The sequence below is a fragment of the Perognathus longimembris genome, chromosome 1 (genome assembly GCF_023159225.1).
Source record: "Perognathus longimembris pacificus isolate PPM17 chromosome 1, ASM2315922v1, whole genome shotgun sequence".
In the NCBI taxonomy this organism is placed as follows: Eukaryota; Metazoa; Chordata; class Mammalia; order Rodentia; family Heteromyidae; genus Perognathus; species Perognathus longimembris.
This window is the reverse complement of record NC_063161.1, coordinates 160216368-160239484: the sequence shown is the minus strand read 5'-3', so window position 1 is coordinate 160239484 and position 23117 is coordinate 160216368. Positions and strand designations below refer to the sequence as shown.

The window sequence follows — 23117 nt, the reverse complement described above, 5'->3', positions numbered from 1 at the left end:
GTCCTGAGGATTTGTACGTGCTGGCTCAGGCCTCGAGCCCGGACGCCCCTTTCCCTTTCAGTGCCTTTTATCTGCTCCCACACAAGATGGCATTGGTCCGAAGCGAGCCGGGGACATGTGGCCTTACCCAGCCCGGTTGGTATTCAGTGACATTACGGGTGAGCCTTCTTAATCCTCAGGCTTGCCGTTACTGCAAAAGCAGAGTGTAAATTACAGGGAGGGGAATGAATTTGAATCTTTCACTTGCAGTGTGGTCCCAGTGGCTCGAGTTTAATAAATTTTTCATGTTTTTCCTTTCACTGAAAAGCAAGATTTCCTAGCATCCTGTCTCTGCGGGCTTGGTATTGATATTTAGCCCTTGTACAAACAGATCTGCCATTTCTTGCCTCCACTGTGCCGGGGAGGGAGGGGAGGGGAGGGGAGGGGAGGGGAGGGGAGGGGAGGAGTAGGCGGGGCGGGGAGAGAGCAGACCAGCCGCCGAGCTCACCTTGCTTGTCCACAGGACTCTCGGGGCCACACCATCCTCAGACCCTGCCTGTGGGCACTGGGTCTCGGAGGTGGCCCGTCTCCTCCTCCAGGAGGGACGTCTGCTCCCCCGGCCCAGCGCGGGGTCCCTGTTGGGGGGTGGGACCCTATGTCTGCCGTAGGCTGTTCCCACAGGGACTCTCTGGAGCCTTCACTGCGCCTCGGCTCCCTTTTGTATACCTGCCCCCGGGGACCGCTGGGAAGGGGGACGGTGGCCCTGGGGTGGGAGCAAGCCGGGGTGCCCGCAGCCTGTTTGTTAGGAAGAACTTGGGTGTGCCGCAGAATCAAGTGTGAGCTCTGTGTGTGATCAGCCGTGTCAAAAAGTAGAAAGAAAAAGGGGAAATGACAATAATGATGATGATTCGGGGGCACTGGGGTTTTGAGCTCGGGCCTCCTGCGCCACAGGCAGGTAGGTGTTCTACCACCTGAACCACTGTGCTGGCTAAGAACGTGTCTGGTTTGGGCCAAGTGGATCCCAGCCACTGGAAGGCATAGGGAGAGGAGGATGGAGATCTGAGGCTGGCCGGAGCCAAAGTGCAATGGCAAAAATGAACTGTCATGGGGCTGGGAATGTGGCCTAGTGGCAAGAGTGCTCGCCTCGTATACATGAAGCCCTGGGTTCGATTCCTCAGCACCACATGTATAGAAAAAGCTGGAAGTGGCGCTGGAAGTGGCTCAAGTGGCAGAGTGCTAGCCTTGAGGAAAAAGAAAGCCAGGGACAGTGCTCAGGCCCTGAGTTCAAGCCCCAGGACTGGAGAAACAAAATTAACTGTCATGAAGAGCTAAAGCAGTCGGCCCTGGTGGCTCATGCCTGTAATCCTAACTACTCAGGAGGCTGAGATCTCTCGGCTCACAGTTCAAAGTCAGCCTGGGCAGGGAAACTGTTGAGACTCTTTATCTCCAATTGACCACCAAAAATCAGGAAGTGGAGCTGTGGCCCAAGTGGTAGAGCCAGTCTAGCAAGCGTGAGTCCTGAGTTCAAACCTCAGTACTACTACAAAAACAACAGCAAAAGAACAATGTTTCATTGAGCCTAATAGATCCGTGTTGACTACAGTAGACCAGTTTGTCAGCGAGACGGTAGCATTCTTTCCTGTCACCCTGGGTGTCCTGACTTGGGACTGGTGCCAGTCCTCACTGGCGATGCCCTGGGCAGCCCCGCCCGCGCGGGTCTGGGCCATCGAGCTCGGCAGCAGAGCCCCGGGATCTGGGCCACCCCGCCGGGAGCGGAGCCTCCTCCCGCCTCCCTCGCCAACAGCTGCGTTGGACTTGGGTTATTTTCCCGAGTAGTCTAAGCCGGCCCTTGAGATCACAGAATAATGTGTAATCAAAATAATAAGAGCAGCTGCTTGAGGAGCACCAACACAAAAACATTGCCACTTAAAAATGCTTTAGGAAGCAAAAGGAGCCCAGAAGGAGAGAGGCCAGTTTATAAATGGCTCTCAGCATCACTACCTTGGATTTGCATCGTGCTGCTCCCTCCCCTCAGCCCCCCCCACACACACAGCAGCCGCCTCAGGAGGCAGGCAGGGAGACTGAGGCACCGGAGGAGCGGAGCAGGGTGGGCAGGGGGTAGGGTGTGCACACGCAGGAATCGGGGCTTCTCAGAAGAGGGAGGGGGTGGGTCTTGGCAGCTGGGGGTGTGCTGTGCAGGGGGGCCGGGGCACCCTCCCCAGCCCGGGCCTCGCCCCGAGGGAGCGCCCTTGCTGCCGGCTGGGCCGCAGGCAGGTGGGATGGCATCGGTGCCCGCGAGGCCGGAGCCCTCTGTCTGTGCATTGGCCACGGGAGGAGCAGGGAGACCCCCAGATCTACGCGGGCTGCGTGGGGGGGGGCTCGCCTGGAGCCCCTCGGCCGCCTCAGCTGCAGTGTCGCCGGCTCCCGGGCAGGCCCGGCTGTGGTGGGGATGGAGGGCCGGGGCGGGGTAGAGTGTGGCCTGGGCTCAGGCTGGCCCGGCCCGCGAGGCCCCTAGGGTAGGGCTTTGTTTAACCCTTCCTGGCCATTCAGCTTCTCTCAGCGCCTCGGTTTCCCCATCTCTGCAGTGACGCCGTCACGCCGGGCGTGGGGTCCGAGGCTGCGCTGTGCCCCTGCTTAGCTTAGCGGTGACTTCATTGTCCTCCTCGTTGAACTTGGTTGTGACTGCGCCACCGCGGGAACTGACGTCGATCCGCTCGGGTGTGTGGCTGTGCTTTACCGCGCCGTGAAACAGCGCCGCCGCTTTCGACGTGGGGGTCGTTGGAGGGTGAATGGCCGGAAGGGCGCTCCTGGCAGGTCAGAGTTCCCTGGCGCATCGGGGTGTGCAGGCAGGTGGTGACCTGGGACGGTGGCCCTGGTCCCCGGGCCTCCTCGGCTTCTCTCTGCAGCACCCCTTATTGGCAGGGCGCCGGGGGACTGAAAGTGAGTCCCCGTACCCTGCCTGGAGCCACTGCCCCCCCGTTCTCAGGAGCCCATTGTGGCTTGGTCTGGGCGTGTGGGGTACAGGTTGCCTTCTGTGCAGCCCGGATGATTTGGGGAACGGTGTGTGGGGGGTGGGGGGGATGAGCTTGCATGTAGAGCCCACGGAAACGGCTCGGAAACAAGCGCCCGGGTGACCGGCCTTGGATGGCTCCTCAGCCTGCCCCTGCACTCTGGGGGGGGGGGGCCCTCATCCTGAGACCCCCTCATCCTGCCCCTGTGCTCCACACAGAGGATGCCCCTTCCCCAGCAGCCCCTCGCTGTGGCGGTGCCTCCTGCCTGCGGCCACGTTCCTCAGCGGGTGAGGCTGGAGGCCTGGGGGGGTTGGTGCACCCTGGGGCGCAAGGAGTTCCTCTGCGCTGCATCTTGCCGCCTGAGGGCTCCGGCCCCGCGCTTCTCAAGTCAGGGGTGCCTGGGAACGGGAAGGGGTGGGCTTTCCCACCCGCGCCTCCAGCCTCGTCTGTGGGCGGAGCCAACTCCCCACGGCCTGCGGAAAGCGCACAGAGCACACGCGTGGCCTGATCCGGGCGGCTTCTTGCCAGCCTATGTTTCCTTCCAGTGCTGTTCCGGGGTCTCGGTCCTCAGCATAGGTGAGGGTCCTGAGCCGATGGGTGGGTGAAGCCGGCGGGCGAGGAGCTCACCTCTGCCAGATGCTTCCTGTCTGTACACGTGGGGGCCCGGAGCCACGGTTGTGTGTGAGAGAGAGCGCACGCCCAAGAGACAGAGCGTGAGCTTGAACTCAGGGCCCAAGTGCTATCCCTTAGCTTTTTCCCCCAAGGCTCATCATGTTCTACTACTTAAGCCACAGCTCTGCTTCTGGCTTGGTTGTTGTTTTGTTTTTGTTTTTTTGGGGGGACTGATAAATTGGAGATCCGAGTCTCCTAGACATTGCTGCCTGGGCTGGCTTTGAACCCTGATCCTCAGATCTCAGCCTCACGAGTCGCAAGGATGACGGGCGTGAGCCACCGGAGCCGGTCGGCCCGGGTCTTTCTCGCCTGATGGCGCTGGGAGACGAGCCCTCCACTGGCTCAGGGCCTCACAGCTGCTGAGGGCAGAGCGGTGATTGGAACTCAGGTCCGTGGGACCACGCTGCCAGCGCCGGGGCTGTGTGGAGCCCGCCTCAGCCCCGGCGCCCGTGTCCCCCCCCCTCCCCGCGGCACCCCTCCCGGTGATGCACGCTTTGCCGGTCCTGGATGGCAGGCAGACTCCTGGAGGCGGGGCTGTTCATCGACAGCCTTCTGAGGGGGCGTGGACCTGCCCTGTCCTCAGCTGAGGGGGGTCTCGACCCCGCACGCCTGCGTGCTTCTTGGCACGGCGTGGCCGTGGCGGGCCTCAGCCGTCCCCCCGGCCCGGGCCTTCAGCGCCCTCCGCATGGCGGGGTGCGCAGGGCCGCCCCCGCCCCCGCTCTGCCGAATGCTCTCCCTGCGTCTCCACCTGTATGCACTAGCTACGTAACCGCGGTGCCTTCGGGACCCCACGGCGCGGAGGATCTCTGCTCTGCAGGGGGCTGGGAAGGGGAAGCCCGGTGGAGAGGGAGCCCGGGAGGCCCGCGAAGGCCTGCTGCTGCCTTCCGGCGGGGGGCAGAGACCAGCTGGGCCCGGCCGGCCGTGGTAGAGGGGGCGGCTTGGGGACGGAGCGCTCAAGGCACTCTCCCATCGCCGTGCCCTGACCCACAGAAATACGGCCACAGAGCGCCAGGCAGGGTCGCTCCCGCCCGCAATCCCAGGCTCTTGGGGAGGAGGACAGTTCGAGGCCAGCCTGGAATGTGTGTTGGGAGGGAGGGAGACCCCATGTAAACCAACAAGCCGGGCACGGCAGGACACACCTGTACTCCCAGCTCCGGGCACTCTGTACGCAGGAGGATTTCGGTCCAAGGCTGACCCTCGGCAAAAAGCCGGAGGCCCTACCTGAAAAATAACTCAAGCACAAAAGGGCTACCGGTAGACCTAGTGGTAGATCACCCGCCTAGCGCGTTTGAGGCCCTGAGTTCAAACCCTGGTCCGCCCCCTTGTGGATAATGCTTAGAAACGAGCGAGCGCATCATGGCCGTAGCTTAAGTCCTGCTCCCTGCAGATCTCCTCTGTTGCCTGCCAGGCTCCGCCTCACTCTACAAAACCCACCCCAGTGGCGATCCTCTCCCTGCCAGGCCGAGGGTGAGGGCGGGCGCCGGCGTCCTCCCTCCACGCCGGGGCGCGTGTCACGGGGTCCTGGGCCCTCAGGAGGGAGATGACAGGGCCGCGGAGGGCGGGTGGCTCGATGCCCCGGGCCTGGCACGGGGTGGGGGGGTAAGAGGAGCACGCAGCAGGGGCGGCGAGGAGCTGGGGGAGTGCGCTGCTGTTCCCTGAGCCCCGCCTCGAGGCCCACCTCATAGTGGAGGAAGCAAGGCTGGGGGAGGAAGTACCTTGCCAGGGTCACCGCGCGGGCGTCACCGGAGCCATGCGCGGTGGGGGGCCGGGACCCCGGGAATCGTCGCGTCGCCCGCTGCCGACCTCCCTCCAGCCGCGGCCTGCGGGGCACCGAGGCCCGGCGGCGTCCGGTGTCAGTTCCTGGCCGCGAGGCGCCGCGGGGCCTGCCGGGAAGACGCCCGATGTTGTCTGCGAATGCCAGCGTGCCGGGCCCCCAGGGCAGAGCTGAGCTGTTGGCCTGTGGCTTTGCCAGGCTGGGCAGAGGAGCCGGGGGGGACGAGGTCTGCCTATGGGGTTCATGCTCAGGGCCTCTCCTGGGCCATTCCAGCCAATGGGGGGGGGGGGGACAGAAATCCCTGCCAGGGCAGCCTGGGGGCGGGGAGGGAGGGGCAGCCCCGCCCTCGCCCCCTCTGTCTCCGTTCCCCCCCCCCCCCCGTGGCCCCGTGTCCACGGGCCTGGCTTGATCTGGGCCTTTTCCTGCGTTGGTGCTTGGCTTTTCTCTTCATCAGCTGATCCCTAAGCCCTCAGAAGCCCACAGCGGGGCCTTGCCCGCCCCAGCACCAAGCGCATGGCTCCCAGTGCTCCAGCGAAAGCCAGCAGTGCCTCAGACAATCTGCTGTGGGGGGCTGAGGTGGGCCTCGGTGGGGGAGACTCGTGTCCCAGCCCTGCCAAAACCCAAGGGGAAAAGTGTGTGTGTGTGTGTGTGTGTGCAAGCATGTGTGAGAGGCTGAGTTCTGGGACTTGAACTCAGGGCACGGGCGCCGCCCTTTACCTCTTTTGGGTCAAGGCCGGGGCGCTGCCCTGTCTGTGGTCTCATTGGAGCTCAGTCTCCAGCCTCTTCTATCGGGTGACTTCCCGCTGCGATCCTCGCGCTCAGCCTCCCGGGGAGCTAGGATCACCGGCTCGAACCACAAGCCGCTCAGTGCCGTTGTAATAAACGTATCGGATTTGAGTCACCGTTTTATTTTTCTTGGGAAAAGCAAAAAGAAGAGTTCTTGAGCGTGCCTTTTATCCCCCGTCTTTCTCCGCACGCACAGTGGACTTTGGGCGTTTTGGTTTTATAATGTCTAAGAACATTATCGCGCACCAATCTGCATTTCTCAATGCTCGTTGACCTGAATTAAACAGTGGTCGGGAGAGTGCTTGCTGTAAACGCGGGCTGGCACCGGCGCGGGCGGGAAGGCCGCTCCTGAGCTCTCCCGGGGCTCTGCGGGAGGCCGGGGCGGAGGGTGCCGAGGGCACTGGGGGACCAGAGCGGCCCCTGGCAGCCGTGGGGCGCGGAGGCCAGTGGGGCGGGGGAGGGGGGGCAGCCGCAGGCCTGAGGCTTCGCCGCCCAGGCTACCGTGCTGGCCCCCGCCCTCCCTCTGCCTTCAACTCCAGTGCCTGGCCAATTAGGAGAAGCGGCGCCGAGTGATGTGGAAACTCACGGAAAGAACCGGGGGCCTCTTGGGGCGCTGGCGGCTCACGCCTGTAAACTCGGCTATTGAAGCTGAGATCTGAGGATCATGGTTCAAAGCCAGCCCAGGCAGGAAAGTCTGTGAGACTCTTACCTTCAGTTAACCAGCAAAAAGCTGGAGGTAGAGTTGAAGAGTGCTAGCCTTGAGCACAAAAGCCCCGCAAGAGTACAAGGCCCTGAGTTCAAGCCTCAGCATTGGCACTAAAATAAAAGAAATGATGACTCCTTAGAGTCACAGACTGGGCGGGGGGGGGGGGGGGGCGGACGACAGCCGGCTCAGGAACGTGGTGGTGAACGAACATGTGTTGGGGTGACCGCCTTGGGGGTGTCCTGCTCTGTCTTGTCCTGCTCTGGGTGCTTGGGTGTGGGGTTCAGGACTGAGCCCCCCGGCCCCCCAGCTCTCTTAGCTTCTCCACGGGGTCTCGTTGGGTGTGGGGCTCAGGGCTGGGCCCCCCAGCTCTCTTAGCTTCTCCACAGGGTCTCATTGAGTATGGGGCTCAGGGCTGGGCCCCCCAGCTCTCTTAGCTTCTCCACAGGGTCTCGTTGAATGTGGGGCTCAGGGCTGAGCCCCCCCCAGCTCTCTTAGCTTCTCCACGGGGTCTCGTTGGGTGTGGGGCTCAGGGCTGGGCCCCCCAGGTCTCTTAGCTTCTCCACGGGGTCTCGTTGGGTGTGGGGCTCAGGGCTGGGCCCCCAGGTCTCTTAGCTTCTCCACAGGGTCTCGTTGAATGTGGGGCTCAGGGCTGAGCCCCCCCCAGCTCTCTTAGCTTCTCCACGGGGTCTCGTTGGGTGTGGGGCTCAGGGCTGGGCCCCCCAGGTCTCTTAGCTTCTCCACGGGGTCTCGTTGGGTGTGGGGCTCAGGGCTGGGCCCCCCAGGTCTCTTAGCTTCTCCACGGGGTCTCGTTGGGTGTGGGGCTCAGGGCTGGGCCCCCCAGGTCTCTTAGCTTCTCCACGGGGTCTCGTTGGGTGTGGGGCTCAGGGCTGGGCCCCCCAGGTCTCTTAGCTTCTCCACGGGGTCTTGTTGGGTGTGGGGCTCAGGGCTGAGCCCCCTGGCCTCCCCCCCCGCCCCCAGCTCCCTCAGCTTCGACATGGGGTCTCACTGTAGGATGGTGGGGCTCTGGCTGTGGAATGGAGACCCCTTCCTTTGCCTCTCTGCAGCGCAGTTTTCCCTGCTGCAGAATGGGTGTGGAGGGATGATCAATCCCGTCCCCGAGCCTGTGACTTCTCTGTGACGTGGTCAGCTAAACTCCAGCCCGCAGGTAGAAAGCGCGTGCGTGCGTGCGTGCGTGCGTGTACGCATGCGTGTGCGTGCACTGGACAGAAGTCAAAAGCTGAGAGACACTGGGGACAAATGAGAAGGGACACTGGCATCTGTGGCCTTGCGCAGACAGCGGAGGCTCCGGGTGTTTCCTGGTCAGCTCCGTTACTGGAACACGGGCCCGAGAGGCGGCCGGCGTATGGAGGACAGGTTTTGCCGCACTTGGGGAGGGCGTGGCCCGTGGCTTCTGGGTCCCCTTGCTTTGGGGCCTGAGGCCGCTCAGGGTATCCCAGTGGGGCTCCAGGAGGCAGGGGCAGGGGCAGGAGCAGCCCGTGTGCCTCATGGTGGCAAGCCAAGGGATGGGAACCGGCGGAGCTCCCAGCACCCCCCCCCCGCGGGGCGTGTGCTCGTGATCCGCTCCCCAACACCCCCTGCAAGGGCATGACCCCGCTCCCCACCGCCGGACCCCACCCCGAAGGTTCACAGGTGAGAACACGGGGGCTGGGGCTGGGGTGGGGCCCAGGACCAGAGCCCCCACCGCCCACAAGCGCCACTGGCACCCAGCCCATTTTTGTTGTTGTTGTTGTTTTGTTTCTGTTTTGTTCTTAACAGGGGCTCGTTACTTTTGTTTGGGCTGGCCTCGAACTCACGATCTTCCTGCTTCTACCATGTTCTGCCTAAGATTCAGGATTTCCTTACGTAGGACTCAGGACAGAATCAGGGCATTACGGAAGACCAGTAAGTCGGTCTCCATCAAACCAAGAATGAGTGGCCATCGAATATAGGAAGAAAATGCATAGCCAAGTTAGTTCTGGGGGGAAAGGATCACAAACCACTTGGCAAAGCGGTTGATCCACAGCAGCTAAGGAGCTCCAGGATTTCACCGAGAGAAAGGGACAACCCTAGAATTCAACGAGAGAAAGAGACCATCTTTGAGATGAACCACAGTCTTGGGCAGACCTTTTTCAAAGACGAAGAGACACAGTGACCACGTAGGAAACCCTCAGGGTCACTGGCCGTCAGGATTGTGTACCACATAGAACCGCAGCCGTGTTGTTCCGTGTGCGCACTTGTGTGTTGGAGATGATGTAGACAGGCCACTGTGGGGGCTGACGGGGGGCTGGGGAGACGGGGTCCTTGTGCACACTGCTGGTGAGGGTGGAGGTGCTGTGTTCACTGAGGGGAAGCCTTTGGCAGTGGCTTACGAAGTTAAACACGCCCCTTTCCCTTGACCCCGTCGTTCACTTCCGGTGGAAGGTTATTTCCACAAGAAGTGAAAGCATTTGTGTTCTTTCTCCCCACCTCAATTTCCTCCTCAATCCCATGCAGGAACACGCTTGCGCGCGCGCACACACACACACAGACACATGACTTGCATGATAGTGTAGAGGCCTTGATTCACAATACTTGGAAGGAGTCCAAATGTGTATCAAGAAGGAAGCGAGGCGTAGCGGCTCACGCCCGCCGTCCTGGCACTTTGCTGATGGAGGCAGGAGGGTGCTGAGTTCTAGGAAAGCCTGGGCCACCTAGAGAGACCCCGACTCAAGCAATGGGGACAGAGAGAATGGGTCACGAGTGTTTCTTGTGTGGTGGACTCGCCAGTGACAGGCTAAGGCTGCTGTCCGGGCAAGCGCACACATGGAAGTTGGTGTCCCCGAGTCGGGATGCAGAGGGCAGAAGCCAGAAGGTGGCACGGCACCCCCATTCTGCACCAGATGCACAGGATCGGGGGAGGGAGGGCAGCGGAGGGGACCAGAGCTTGAGGGGGGGGTGACCTATTCTGCTGCGCGATGGGGCATGAGTCACACAGGTGGGGCTGCTTTTCAAACCTTAGCAAACAATTCGGGGTACTGGTGTCTCCCTGCTGGGCCTTGGGGTTGCCCTGGGTGTGGGTGTGTACCCAGCAGAGGCATCAGCAGGGTGGGGGATTGACTTGGCTTTGCTTGTGTGTGGAAGCCATCCTGATGTGCTCCCCCTCTTGTGTTGCTCTGTCCGTGCTCCTGAGGGTCCCGCACCGGGCACCCCTACTGTCCTGGGGACAGGAAAGCGCCCTGGATCCCGGGAGCCCGAGGACTGAGCCGGGCCGGGGTCCTGTCAGCTCTGAGATGCCCGGGCAGAAGCCACTGCGGAGGTGGTTCTGACTGGCTCACGGAGGTCCTGGGATGGACCCCGGTTTATATAGGGAGTCTGTGCTTTCGGGTCTCCATCCCAGGCCCCCCTCCTTCAGTTGTTTTTATTCCATTTTCCTGGCCAGGGGCTCTTTCCCAGCCAGGCCGTTTCTTCCCGCCGGGCCTGGCTGAGCGAAGGTGATGTGCGGTGTCTCTAGTGCTGTCTCTGGTCCCATGGCCTCGGCTGTCTGGGGTTGACAAGTTCTGTGATCTGGAAGCACCGCCTGGATTCTCTGGACCGCAGCTTGAGCTGGAGAGAGGGGAGGGAGGGAGGGAAACTGTTGTATTGCACGGTAGAAATTTGGGTGGCCAGCACCTGTCAGCAAGGCCTCTGCAGCGCCCCCTGGCGGATGGCGCCGTGGCTGCATCCTAGTGGAGGAGGTGATTTCTATAATGGCAAGGGACAGGCTTTGGGGGCGGCCCTGTTGTGGGGGAGAGGAGGTCTGGTCAGTGAGGAGGTCCGTGAGCTCACAGAACCACCCCCCTGTGTGCTCTGAGAGGAGAGAGGCCGCTGGGCTCCCCAGCATCTTCCCTGGAGGAATGGGTGCTGGAGGGTTCCTGTTGGGGTCAGGCAGGTTTCAGTGCGGCAGCCCCCAAGGGCCCCCCCAAGTGTACCTTGCAGGCGGCGGCGCCCAGCAGGCTCAGGGACCTGGACGGCCTTCCCAGGACCCCGCCTGCCAGCCCCCCAGCCAGTGCTCAGGGCCCTCAGGGCCGGTGGCACCTCACTTCACCCCTCTGCCTGCCAGAGTCCTGGGCGGAGGAGTCAGTCTGGGCTCTGGCTGGAGGAGAATCTAGATGTGCCTCCTTGCGGGCGCCCCCACTGCCCCGCGGAGGGAGTCTGGTGAGGGCGTCGCCTCGCCCCTGCGCCCGCGCCCACCGGGTAGTCCCTCGGAGACGGAGGCAGATCCCGGCACAAGCTCCGTGCCGTCGGGTCAAATGCTTCTACATGCCCATGGTTGCGGCCTGGGGCCCGAGGCCCGGCCCCCTGCCCGGGGGGGGGCGGGGGGCTCCTGGGTCAGGGTGGCGGGACGCCACCTTGCGTGCTCACCGCCCTGTCCCCGTGCAGCGAGCATGACCTGGGGGAGGACATCTACGACTGCGTCCCCTGCGAGGATGACGGGGACGACATCTACGAGGACATCATCAAGGTGGAGGTGCAGCAGCCCATGGTAAGCCGGGGCTTCCCCTCAGCCGCCCGTCCAACCACACCCCCGCCCCGGGGTGCCCAAGGTGCCCTGCCACGCTGCCACGGGATTCTCCTTGCAGGGCCCTGAGGCCCTCGGGCCGGCCTGCCGCGAGCCGGCCGCCGTCGCCGCGCTGGGTCCTGCCCGGCACGACTCACGTTCTACCCTTTGTGCAGAGCGAGGAGGCCGACTCCGCTCAATTAGCCAGCTGCACGCCTTTTATGTTGGCAGATATTTATTTCCACACAGGCATTGCATGCCAGTGAGCTCCAACTTGGGTTTATTGCTGCAGCTGCTCTGCAGAAGGCGGGGGTCCTGCCAGGCAGGATAGGGAGGTGGGGGGTTTGGGGGGGGCATCCTGATGGGCTAGATAAGGGAGTGGGGGCCTGGTGGGGCAGGCCACAGCCTTCTGCCCCCCCCCCAACTCCTGGGAGTGGGCACGAGGCCACCTGACAGTGGTGGAGGCTCTTGATGTGTTTGCTTGTTTGGGGAAGTGGGGAGCTGTATTCCAAAGTGGGGGGTCCCTGCTCCCATCAGTATGCAAGAGCCGGCTGGCCATGGGGAGCAAAGTGACCCCAGAGAGGCGATCCCCCGGCCCCGTGCCTCTTGGGTCATAGGGAGAGACATGAAGGCTGGAAGGAGGTCTCCCCAGCTTTGGTGGGGGCTGGGCGGCCTTTATGGGGTCTCCCACCAGAAACCATCTATGGAAACCAGCCAGTTGTTGCCAAGAGGCTCTTCCACCTCCGTGGTGGCCCTTCTGAGTCTTGGCTCTCGCGGGAGTCCCGCGGGCCAAAGAAGATGGGCCCGCACGGCACCCTGCGGGTCTGCTGGCCCCCCTCCCTCCCACACCCTGAGGGTCACTTGGAAGGGACCCCACTCCTGCCTGCTGGTCTCCCCCCCCCCCGCCCCATGCTGATTCCTGGGTTTGAACTCAAGACCTTGGAGCTCTCTTTCTTTACTTAATTAAGGCTGGCATTCTACCACTCGAGCCCAGACCTGCTTCCAGCTTTTTGGCGATAAGCGTCTCCTGGGCTCCTCTGCTGGGGCTGGCTTCAAGCCATGATCCTCAGGTCTCTGAGCTCTCCGCCTCCTGATAGCTCGGGGTGCTGGTGAGAGCCGGGGCCCGGCAGCTCCCTCCCTTGAGGCCAGGCCCTCCCCGGAGTCTGTTGCTGTCCCTGGTCCTGAAGGACACAGCGTTGCTGCAGAGCCCGGGCTGGGGTGGGGTGGGGTGGGGCGGGGCGTGCTTGCCTCTGGCCCGGGGACCAGCTGGCGTCCCAGTGCCCATCGCAGAGCCGGCACTCGTAAGCTGTCCGGTTCACCCAGGCAGGGGCCCGTGCCCGTGCTCCCCACCCTCTGGGGTCAGCCCTGGGCTCCCTGGGGCTCTCCCCACGTGACTAGTACTGGGGGGGAGGTGGAGGGGTGGGGCTTCCCCGAGGAAGATGAAGCCGGGGGGTGCAGCCGCCAGCTTGGGGCCCCCGGGCGTCGGGAGGTGTGTGGGCTGTTGTGGTCCAGTGCCGAGGCCTCCTGCGCCCTCTGGGCCTCAGTTTGGGCCGGGCCAGGCCTACCGAGGCTGTGGGCTCACGGTGGGGCCCCCCCCCCCCCCCGATCGGCAGGCGTGGCCTGCGCGCAGTGCACGCTGCTGACTGGCTTAATCTCTGTTCATTCCCCCATGCGTTCAGATTAGATACATGCAGGTGAGTCTACCGCCCCGCAGCCCTCGGCCCTGCTTCCGGGGAGCCCTGCGGTCCACCCCCTCAGTGGCTCTTTGGCGGACCTTACGCCTTCTAGAAGCCTCCGAAACAGTGCCCCCACCCCCACCCCCCAGCCATGCCCATCACGAGGGAACCCCGAGTGCAGAGGGGACCTTGCGGTGTCCCCTAGGGAACAACAGTGCTGGGATCTGCATGTATGTGGGGGTCTGACCTGCAGCAGGTGCTGTGGCCTGCACCCCGCTGTGGTTCCCGTTTCTTTTTCCTAGTCATGGGTCTTGAACTCAGGGCCCAGGCACTGTCTCTGAGCTTTGTTTTTGCTCAGTGCTTTACCACTTTGAGCCACAGCTCCGCTTCTGGTTGTTGTTGTTTGGCAGTTAATTGAAGATGAGAGTCTCGGAACTTCCATGCCTGGGCTGACTTCTAACTGCAATCCTCAGATCTCATTCCCCTGATAGCGAGGATTATGGGCACGAGACGCCAGTGCCTCTGCCCCCCCCCCCGTTTTTGTTTTTGTTTTTGTTTTAATGTGAGACCTGACATTCTCACTCGCTGGCCGGCCCTCTGCCACCTGAGCCACGCCTCCAACCCCAGCTTTCTTCCTCTTTTGTGGTGCTGGGTCTGAACGCAGCGTCTGGAGCCGCACTCCAGGTTCTGAGTCAGGAACGGGACTCTTGACTCTAGAAACCCGTGTCCTCCTTGCTGCCGGCCCCCATCGCGTCCTCCCCTGTCCCCGTGCCTCGGTTTCCCCGACTGCAAGCCTGTGGTGGGGGAGAGGTCGCCCGTGCATCTCCCCGCCCCTCAGCAACCCCGGACTCCCCACCAGTGTGGTCCCCTGTGGCGCAGCCATGCCCGGGCTGCGGGGACCCTGACCCCCCCTCTCGTCCCGCTAGAAAATGGGCATGACCGAGGATGACAAGCGCAGCTGCTGCTTGCTGGAGATCCAGGAGACGGAGGCCAAGTACTACCGGACCCTGGAGGACATCGAGAAGGTGGGGGAGGGGGAGGGGGAGGGGGAGGGGGAGGGGCTGGGCTGCGGCCACAGGGGACGTCGGCTGGCTGCTGCTTGGGCTCACTGCAGGGAGGGGCGGGGTGTCGTGAGGTCTTAGGTGAGGCCCCCCGGGCGGCGGTGACGGGAGGCAGGGCGTGGCGGCCACTCGGCCTCTGCCATCAGGCTGAGGGAGGCTGTACAGTCCCCTTCCCCGTCCCGCCTCTTCTCTTGATTGTGGCTTCCACTTCTGGGGGTGCAGGCGGGGCCAGGTGTGAGCTAAAGAGCCGCCGCGTGCGCGTGCCACCTGGGCGTGCCCCACGCCCCGCCCCAGGACACGCGGCCCCCGCGTCGCACGGAGTCACGGCCGTCATCCGGCCGCTCGGGAGGCCGAGAGCTGAGGGTCTCAGATCGAAACCAGCCAGGGCAGAAGCACCCCTGAGACTCGCCCCCCAATTAGCCAGTGAAAACGCCAGGCGGGGTGGCGGGGTGGGGGGGGCTCGAGCGGTGTGGCGTGCCAGCCTGCAGTGGAAAAGCTTCGGGAAAGCACCTGGGAACCACAAGAAAAACACGCCGCACCCCCAAACAAAACCAAAGTCAAACCTGACGCCCACGCCCAGTAGCCTGGACACCTGTCCCCCCCACCCCGGCTTCCCGGCTCCGTGGGGCCCCGTGTGGGGCGTGTCCCCGACGCCCGTGTCATCCGTCCCCGAGCTGATGGGCCGCGTAGGCCCGCAGTGTCTCGGTTGGAACCCCTGGTGTTCTCTGGTTGTGGGTTAGGATCTAGGGTGGCCACAGCAAGCGCCCCTAAGTGGACGCGCGGGGGGGGGGGGGCTTCCGGCCTCCGAAGCGCCCTTGGCGCGGGCCGGCCTCTTGGGCCTCGGTGGAGCTGTGCGCGGTGTGGGCCGCGGGCTGGGCCCCGGTGCTGCCCGGTGAACTCCGCGCCTGTGCCCGGCAGGGCCGGGCACCCGCAGGCCACACGGCAGCACACGCCTCTCCCTTTCAGAACTACATGGGCCCCCTGCGGCTCGTGCTGAGCCCGGCGGACATGGCGGCCGTCTTCATCAACCTGGAGGTGAGTGGGTGCACGGGCAGCCTCGGAGACCGCTGGCTGCTCCGGGGGTGGTACCAGCCCCCGCCCCCCTTCCCCCCCCCCCCCGTAACCCCATGGTTGGCTCAGGAGAGCAGCCTCTCTGGAGGCGGAGGCTGTGGGAAGCCAAAGGACGAGGTCCCTGGGCGTTGGCGCCGTGTCTCCCGGCCAGCCCGGCCTCCCGCGGCCCGTCAGCGGCCACGGGGACGTGGTTCCCAGCCCACCCCTTGCGGGGTGTGGCGGCCCAGCACCGGCTCCAGTGTGGCCTCGGTGCGTGTCCGTCGCGCGGGCCGCGGGCCTGGCCACGCGCTGACGACGACTTTCTCCACCCAGGACCTCATCAAAGTCCACCACAGCTTCCTGAGGGCCATCGACGTGTCCATGATGGCGGGGGGCGGCACCCTGGCCAAGGTCTTCCTGGAGTTCAAGGAGAGGTGAGTGCCGCCAGCCCCGGGCCTCGCTCCGCGCGCGCGGGGCTCGGGAGCCGCGGGGCTCTCGGGGATGCGTCCCGGGGTGGAGCGCCGGGTCTGGGGGTGGAGGCGGCCGCCCCTCCCCTCCGACCTCCGTCCCCTCCCCCATCGCAGCCTGCGAGGCCTCCCGGGGGCCCTCGGCCCCTGGTTCTTTCGCCCGTCGGGTCCTGGCGGCGTCACAGCTCGCCGCGTGCCAGGCCCGGAGCCCCGTGCTGGGTGACTGGGGATCGGGGAGACGCCTCTGTGCCCGGGCTGCGTGCTCGGTGCGCGGCAGGCCGGCTGGCTGTGCTGAGAGGGAACCCCAGCGCCCCACATGCGGGTGTGAGGGCCGGTCTCCGGGGCCGGGGGGGGGGGGCGCGGTGAGGCGCTGTCCCGGCTGCGACCCCAGGCCCCCAGGCTGAGGCTCCTTCCCGCCCTGCCTCGCCTCACTCGTCCGGAACTGGGGACGCGATGGCACCGCGCTGCTGCACACCGCCGGGAGAGGAAGCCGCCCGTGAGGGTGGCCCTGTCCCAGTGGGAAGACTCGGGGACACGGGACAGACGTTGGGGTGTCCTGACCTAAACCAGCTTGAGCCTCGGGTATGGGGAGATGAGCCTGGGGGCTGCTGGCTACGAGTGCGCCCCCGCGCCTTCCTCCCCCGGCCGTTCCCCTCCCGGCAGCGCTCGGTCCCCGTGCGCACAGAGCCCGGGGCGGCCACCGACGGCCCTGCGCGCCCAGCGGCCCCCCCCTTGGTCTGTGGGCTGGGTCTGGGCGTCAGCCAGCCTTGTGTCTAGACGAGGAGGTGGCACTGAGTCTCCGTCTGTCAGAAACCTGCCGGCACCGGTCTGGCCCATTAAGTCAGTCGCTCGCCTGCCCCCCCCACCCCCCCCGCCCCGAGTGGGCGCCACGGGAGAGTCGCGGCTCACTGAGGAACGAGGCCCCGTGGCTGGGAGGCCCCTTCGTGTCGCGTTCTGTGCTTCTAACCCCGCCAGTGGAGCTAGGGCTCAGTCGACCTTCCTCCCCGCCTCTCCTGGGGGTGCTTGGCGAGGGGCCGCTGCGATGTGGAAGCTTCTCGTGGGGGTGGCTCGGGCCCCGGCGGAGATGGCAGCGTCTCCTTCGGGAGGCCTGGCTGCTGTTCTGTGAGACGGCGGCGCGGGTCCCGATGCGCAGAGGCGGCAGTGGGGGCTCCGGCCGGCACCCAGCCAGCAGGTCGGGCAGGGGACTCGGCACCGTGGCTCCAGCACCCGTCCGGCGGGGAGCCTGGGCCGGGCGCCGGGGTCTGTACAGGAAGTAGTACTTGTATGTGTCAGCAGAGACCATTGTCCCCCGCGTGTGGCTCCGTCCACCACTGTCCCTCCGGCTTGGGAGTTGGCCCGAGGGCCACGTCCTCGGCTTTGGCTCCCGCCGGCGTGGGGACGGAGTGCTCGGACGGAGCTCCGGGGCTGCAGTGGGGCTGGGCGCCCCGAGGAGGCCGAGGCCTGAGGGAGGAGGCGGGGTGACGTGGTACGGGGTCACCGCTCAGACCCTTCCCAGGGTCTTCTAGGTCGAAAGGGGGACTCGGCTTGGGGCTCTTAGTAAGGGCGGGAAGAAGCCCTGTGGGTCTCAAGACCCTGGCGCTCATCGCCGATAAAGGCTGGCATGGCGCCCGAGACCGGCGCCTCCCAGCAGGGTTGCCCTCCTCCTTTTTAAGTAGTTTGGGTGCCGGGACTTTTGTGGGAGCTCGAACTCAGGGCCTCACACTCTTGCCTGGCTTGGCACTGCATCACGCCGCCGCTTCTGGCTTTTTGCTGATTAATTCAAGACGAGAGTCTCACAGACCTTGCTGCCTAGGCTGGCTTTGAGCTCCAGTCCTCAGAGCTCAGCCTTCGGACTCATTAGGGCTGCAGGCGTGGGCCGCGGCGCCTCGCTCTCCTTCCTTTTTGAGGGAGGCCCTGAGACGGGGCGGGAGTGGCCCCGTGGCGTCGCCGCGCGTGCCCGAGGCCGGCGTCTCCCGCGCAGGGAGGCCGGGTGAAGGGCACACCCCGTGCCACCCTGGCTGCGGGGGCCGGGACTCGAGACGACGGCCCGGGAAGCCCTTGGGTGCCCTTGACTCCCGGAGGCTCTGAACGTGAAGCCTCCCTCCCCGGAAGGGCCGAGGTCTCAGGGAGGCCTCCTGGCCCCTGCCTGGGGCTCGGGGTCCCGGCCCCCATCCCTCGCCCCCCGTCCCCAGGTTGGGGAGAGGCGGTGACGCCGCCATGTTCCTACTTGGTCCACGTGTCCTCCGTGCGTTCCAGCTCACGGCCCGTGAGCTTGGCGGCCCCGCCCCAACCCCGGCGGGCGGTCACGAGGCGTGAGGGTTGGGTGAGTGAGAGAAAGCAGGCGGGTGGGAGACTGTTCTAGAAGGACTGTCGGCGCTCCCTCTGCTGGGCCAGAGCGTGGCGCATGGAGGTTCCGGAGCCGGGCCCTGGGCAGCCGGCCTGTGACTTCCTGTAGCAAGGGGCCCATGAGGCAGGCCCCCAGGCAAAACGGGGTGCCGCGCTGCTGGAGGCCGCCTCACTGTCGCCTCTGCCTCAGCCCCACGGGTCCTTTGCTGTACCCTGGAGGTGGACGTGCTGGGCCCAGGAGCCCCCGAGTCCAGTGGGACCCCATTCTGACCCTTATCCGGTGACCCCTGCAGAGAGCCTGTGGCCTCTGTTGGAGGCCTCATGCCGAGGCCCCGGTGGATGTGTGTTTCAGGGCCGTGGTCCTGGCGGGGCCCCCTCCATCGCCGGCCGCGTGGGGGCGGTGCTTCCTGCCTCCGGCCCCGCCCGAGGTGAAGCAGAGCCTAGGCGGGGCCGTGGCCGCGGGCGGCTGTCTGGTTTAGGCCAGGGTTGCGTCCAGCCTGGCCGGGAGACCCTGTGCTCTCTCCCGAGGAGGCCCTGCCCGTGTCCTGGCCTGGCTCCGTGCTTTCCCGTCCGTCCTCTGAGCCCGAGGGCGGTGGCCGGGAGGGAAGGCGCCCGTCCGATGAGCTGGGGAACGTGGGTGGAGAAGGAGGCGTCGGTCGGGTGGGTTGCAGGCCTGCGTCACCAGCCCGCCTGCCCTGGCCTCTTCAACGCCCCTCTGGGCTGCTCCCCCTGCTTTCGCCGGGAACATTGAGGCTTTTTCTTGATTCTTTTTTTTTTAACTAGACTTTCCCCGACTGCTTCCAGAGATGGAGGAGGGTTTGAATCAAGTTTTTATATTAACACCCTCGTTTCAGTGACGGACTTACTGATCGGGTTCACACCCAGTGAGCTCGTGGCCGGTGTGTGCCCCGCGGGCCGTGGGGACTTGTCCACGAGGGCACCACGTGTGTGCTCCGCACAGGGCTGGGTGGAGTCCTCGGTCAGGTCCTCCCCTCACGGGGAGGCGGCCCAGGCCCCAGCCCGGTGCGGCTGTCTCCTGCTGAGCTGATGTGCTGCCTCCTCTAGACCCGGCACCCGGGCTGGGCAAGGGGCTGGCTGGTCCCCAGGGGAGGCTCCGGGCCGTCTGAAGAATGGGCGTGCCAGGCTCATCGGTACCGCCCCAGGCAGGCGCCTGCCACGCCACCCGACCCTCCGGTCCCTGCCGGCCCTCACCGGGCCCGGCCTCCCTCTGCGGGCCCTCTGGGTAGTTGGGCCTTGTGGTCTCAGAGGTGAGCCGGCCAGCTGGCCCCCGGCATCGCGTGCCAGCGCTGTCAGCCAGAGAGAATCTGAGCCGTGGGGGAGAGGGGAGGAGGACGGGGCGGCCTGGCTTGGCCGGAGCCTCCACCCCCTGGGCCCGGCTGCCTCCCGGGCCGGCGCTGCAGCCTTACCCGCCTGCCAGGCGTGGATCGGGGGACCCGGGTGCTCCGCTGGGCCCCCTCGGGCTCCGAGTCAGGATGGCTTATCTGGGGGGCAGGAATGGGAGCTTTTGGAGTCTGCCGGCCCCAGGGGGCGGGGCCCGCTCTTCGTCTCTTGCTGGCTCTTGGTGGAGGTAGCAGGGGAGCTGGAGAAGGCAAATACAACTCGGGGGCATGATCTGGGGTAGACAACCAGAGTGACTTCCCTGGGTGTGGGGAGCAGGAGCCCCCCTGACAGCCTTTGGCCCCACTGTAGCCTGGTGGCCACGGGAGGGGTGAACGTGGCTCCCGTGAGGAGCCCTCCCCCCTCCCCCCCCACAGGGCCACTGCCGCACACGCTTGCTCCGCCTGCTCGCACATGCAAGTCTACACATGCCACACACCCCCAGGAGTGCACACGCATGTACACGTGCCATGCACTCCAGGCACGTGCATGTGTGTAAACATGCCACGCATGCCCAGGGTGTGTACATGCATGTATACATGCTGTGTACCCCTGGGTGCGTGCATGTGTGTTCATGTCCTGTGCCCCCCGGGTGTGTGTATGCACACATGTGTGCTGCACGCCTCAGGCGTGTACATGTGTTTACATGCTGTGTGTCCATGGGCATGTGCATGTGCTCCCCTGGGTGTGTTGTGTGTTCCCCTACTGTGCACCCCTGGGTGTGTGCGTGTGCGTACACACGCCGTGCACCCCCGGGTGTGTGCATGTGTGTACATGTGCCGTGAACCCTCTGGGGGTGTGCATGGGTGTACACATGCCGTGAACCCCCCGGGTGTGTGCATGTGTGTACATGTGCCATCTCCCCCGGGTGTGCACATGTGTGTACACGTGCCATGAACCCCCCCAGGTGTGCGCATTTGTGTACACTCACTACGAACCCCCTGGGTGTGTGCATGTGTGTACATGTGCCATGCTCCCCTGGGTGTGTGCATGTGTGTACACGTGCCATGCTCCCCTGGGTGTGTGCATGTGTGTACACGTGCTGTGCTCCCCTGGTGTGTGCATGTGTGTACATGCGCCATGAACCCCCCCCGGGTGTGTGCATGTGTGTACACGTGCCGTGCACCCCTGGGCGTGTGCATGTATTCACACGTGCACCCCCGGGCGTGTGCATGTGTGTACACGCGCCGTGCACCCCTGGGCGTGTGCATGTATTCACACGTGGTGCACTCCCGGGCTTGTGCATGTGTGTACACGTGCTGTGCACCCCCGGGCGTGTGCGTGTATTCACACGTGGCGCCCCCCCCCCCCCCAGGCTGCTGATCTACGGGGAGTACTGCAGCCGCATGGAGCACGCCCAGAGCACGCTGAACCAGCTCCTCGCCGGCCGGGAGGACTTCCGGCAGAAAGTGGAGGTAACGGGCTCCCGGCGGCGCGGCCGGGCGTGGCCGGGGGGACGCGGCTCCCGGGACAGGGCCTGGCAGGCGCCGGCGCCCCGCGTGCCCGGCTGGAGGGAAGGGGGGAGGGGCTGCTGATGTGTTCGTGGGCTTTGTCCCCTCGTGTGTCTTGTGGGATGGACACCTGAACTCACCCAGCCGGGCGGGAAGGCGGCCCACTTCGGGGAGGGCCTGGGTGCCGCAGGCCACGCCGGAGATGGGTCGCCCGCCCACACCCGGTGCTCTGTGCCCAGGAGTGCACGCTGAAGGTGCAGGACGGCAAGTTCAAGCTGCAGGACCTGCTGGTGGTGCCCATGCAGCGCGTGCTGAAGTACCACCTGCTGCTCAAGGTAGGCACCGCCCACGGCACGCGCGCGCGCAGGGCGGGCCTCGCCGGGCTGGGCGCAGGCCACGCACGGCCGGGGCACGCGGGCAGCCCGGAAGCGGTTTCGTGCCTAGGTAGACCGCATGCCACCCGGCGTCAGGCTCTGAAAGGCCTTCGCGGCGAACATACGAGCAAAAATGGTGATTAAAGCCAGCAGCGGGGCCGGGAAGCTGGAAGGAGACAGGCAAAGCGTCCCCAGACCAGGAGTACAAAGCTCCCTTGGTGGATTGCTCAGCCCAGTATGTGAGCTTCCCAGTAGCCATGGTGAAATAGGAAAGGTAGACTGGGCGGGGAGGTGGCGGTGGCAGCTTGAGTCTTCAGTGCCTCGCCGGTGACCCGTCCGCCTGGCCGTGCGTTGCTTTCCGCCACCTTCCTCTCTCTTCCCACGCCGGCCCTCTCCCCGTCATCCCCAAGACGGGTGCCGCACTCGAACCCGGGCCGCCGGGCGGGGAGTGGCTTTGTGCTGAGGCTCTGTCTCTCTCGGGGCACACGTGTGTCGGGGTCGGGGCTCTGGAAGGGCTGGGACCCCCGGAGGGTGACCCCGCCTCTCCTCGCTCCCGCAGGAACTCCTGAGTCATTCTGCTGACCGGCCGGAGAGGCAGCAGCTCAAAGAAGCACTGGAGGCCATGCAGGTGGGTAAACCGAGGCAGGGAAGCATCAGGCCAGCATGGATGCGACACGCCGCATCCTACGCCCGACGTAAGCCCCCTAGCAAGTCGCGCTGGGGGCTGGTGAGGATGCGTGCTGGGGTGGCACGGGGCACTGGCGGCCCGTCGCTTAGGCCTGGGGTAGGGCCGAGCTTCTGCCAGGTCCCCAGCCTCACCCCCCCCCCCCCCCCCACACACACGACTCGCCCTCTCCCTCCTCCTGACCGCCCACCAGGGCCGCTGGCAGCTCCCGGGCACTGGCTCGGCCCGAGGAGCCGGGACGCCCCTTGCCCAGCCTGGCATTCTGCCGCCTGCCTCGTGCACGCCCAGCTGCCCCCCCTTCCCCCCGCCTGCAAAGTCCCCCTCCCCACGATCTCGGCTCACAACCTTCTGCGGCAGGCCTGTGCTCTGCACCCCGGGCTCTGCACCCCACGCTCTGCACCCCGCGCTCCGTACCCCAGTGCTCCAGGTGCTCCCCAGGCCATTGCACCCCATTTGAAGCTATGTTGCCCAGAAAGGACCGGAATCCAGGCAAACCTGCCCCCTCCCTCCCCCCCCCCCCCGGCTCCTGGTCAGGCTCCGGGCCCTCTGGCTAGCTTGCTGCGAGGGTGAGCCCTCCTCCTCCTCCTCCTCCTCCTCCTCCTCCCCCCCCCCCCCGGTCTTTGCACTGGACTTGAGTCCCCGAGGGAGTTGCCCCCATCCCCACGCAGACTCCAGCCTGGGGCACTGGCATCCCCCCAAGTCACACCACGCCTGACGGGCTTGTTGGTGCCAGGCCTCCCAGGCCAGGCCCGTGTTGACCCAGTCAGTCACCTGTGTTCCAGCCCGTGCCCAGTCCCCAGCAGTGCAGGGGGGCCGCGCCACGCCACCACACCCCCGTGACTGTGGCCTTGACCTCTGGTGTCTGCCCTGCTCCTCGGTAGCTCCCATGGCCTGGAGCTTCTCCCTCCCTTCCTTCTTTTATTTTTGTGGTCGTGGGGCTTGAACTCAGAGCCTGGGCTCTGTCCCCGAGCTCCTTTGCTCAAGGGTAGTAGCGCTCTGCCACTTGGAGCCACAGCGCCACTCGTGGCTTTGGAGTCATTGGAGATGAGACTCTCATGGGGACTTTATGCCTGAGCTGCCTTCACACCGCCATTCTCCCATCTCAGCCTCCTGAGCAGCTGGGAGTACAGGCGTGAGCCGCCAGTGCCTGGCCCTCCCTCCCTCC

The 23117-nt window shown here is 65.3% G+C and overlaps 1 protein-coding gene across 2 annotated transcripts in view; it reads left to right on the top strand.

Annotated features, from left to right (window-relative positions):
• Nucleotides 1-23117, top strand: part of LOC125350896 (guanine nucleotide exchange factor VAV2) — a 137208-nt gene that overhangs the window by 93070 nt on the left and 21021 nt on the right. For both annotated transcript variants that reach the window (XM_048345767.1, XM_048345771.1), the window contains exons 5-11: nucleotides 11327-11429; nucleotides 14047-14145; nucleotides 15148-15216; nucleotides 15565-15665; nucleotides 20758-20857; nucleotides 21133-21228; nucleotides 21827-21895. In XM_048345767.1, the coding sequence (XP_048201724.1) occupies nucleotides 11327-11429; nucleotides 14047-14145; nucleotides 15148-15216; nucleotides 15565-15665; nucleotides 20758-20857; nucleotides 21133-21228; nucleotides 21827-21895 (637 nt within the window). The remainder of the gene's footprint in view (nucleotides 1-11326; nucleotides 11430-14046; nucleotides 14146-15147; nucleotides 15217-15564; nucleotides 15666-20757; nucleotides 20858-21132; nucleotides 21229-21826; nucleotides 21896-23117) is intronic.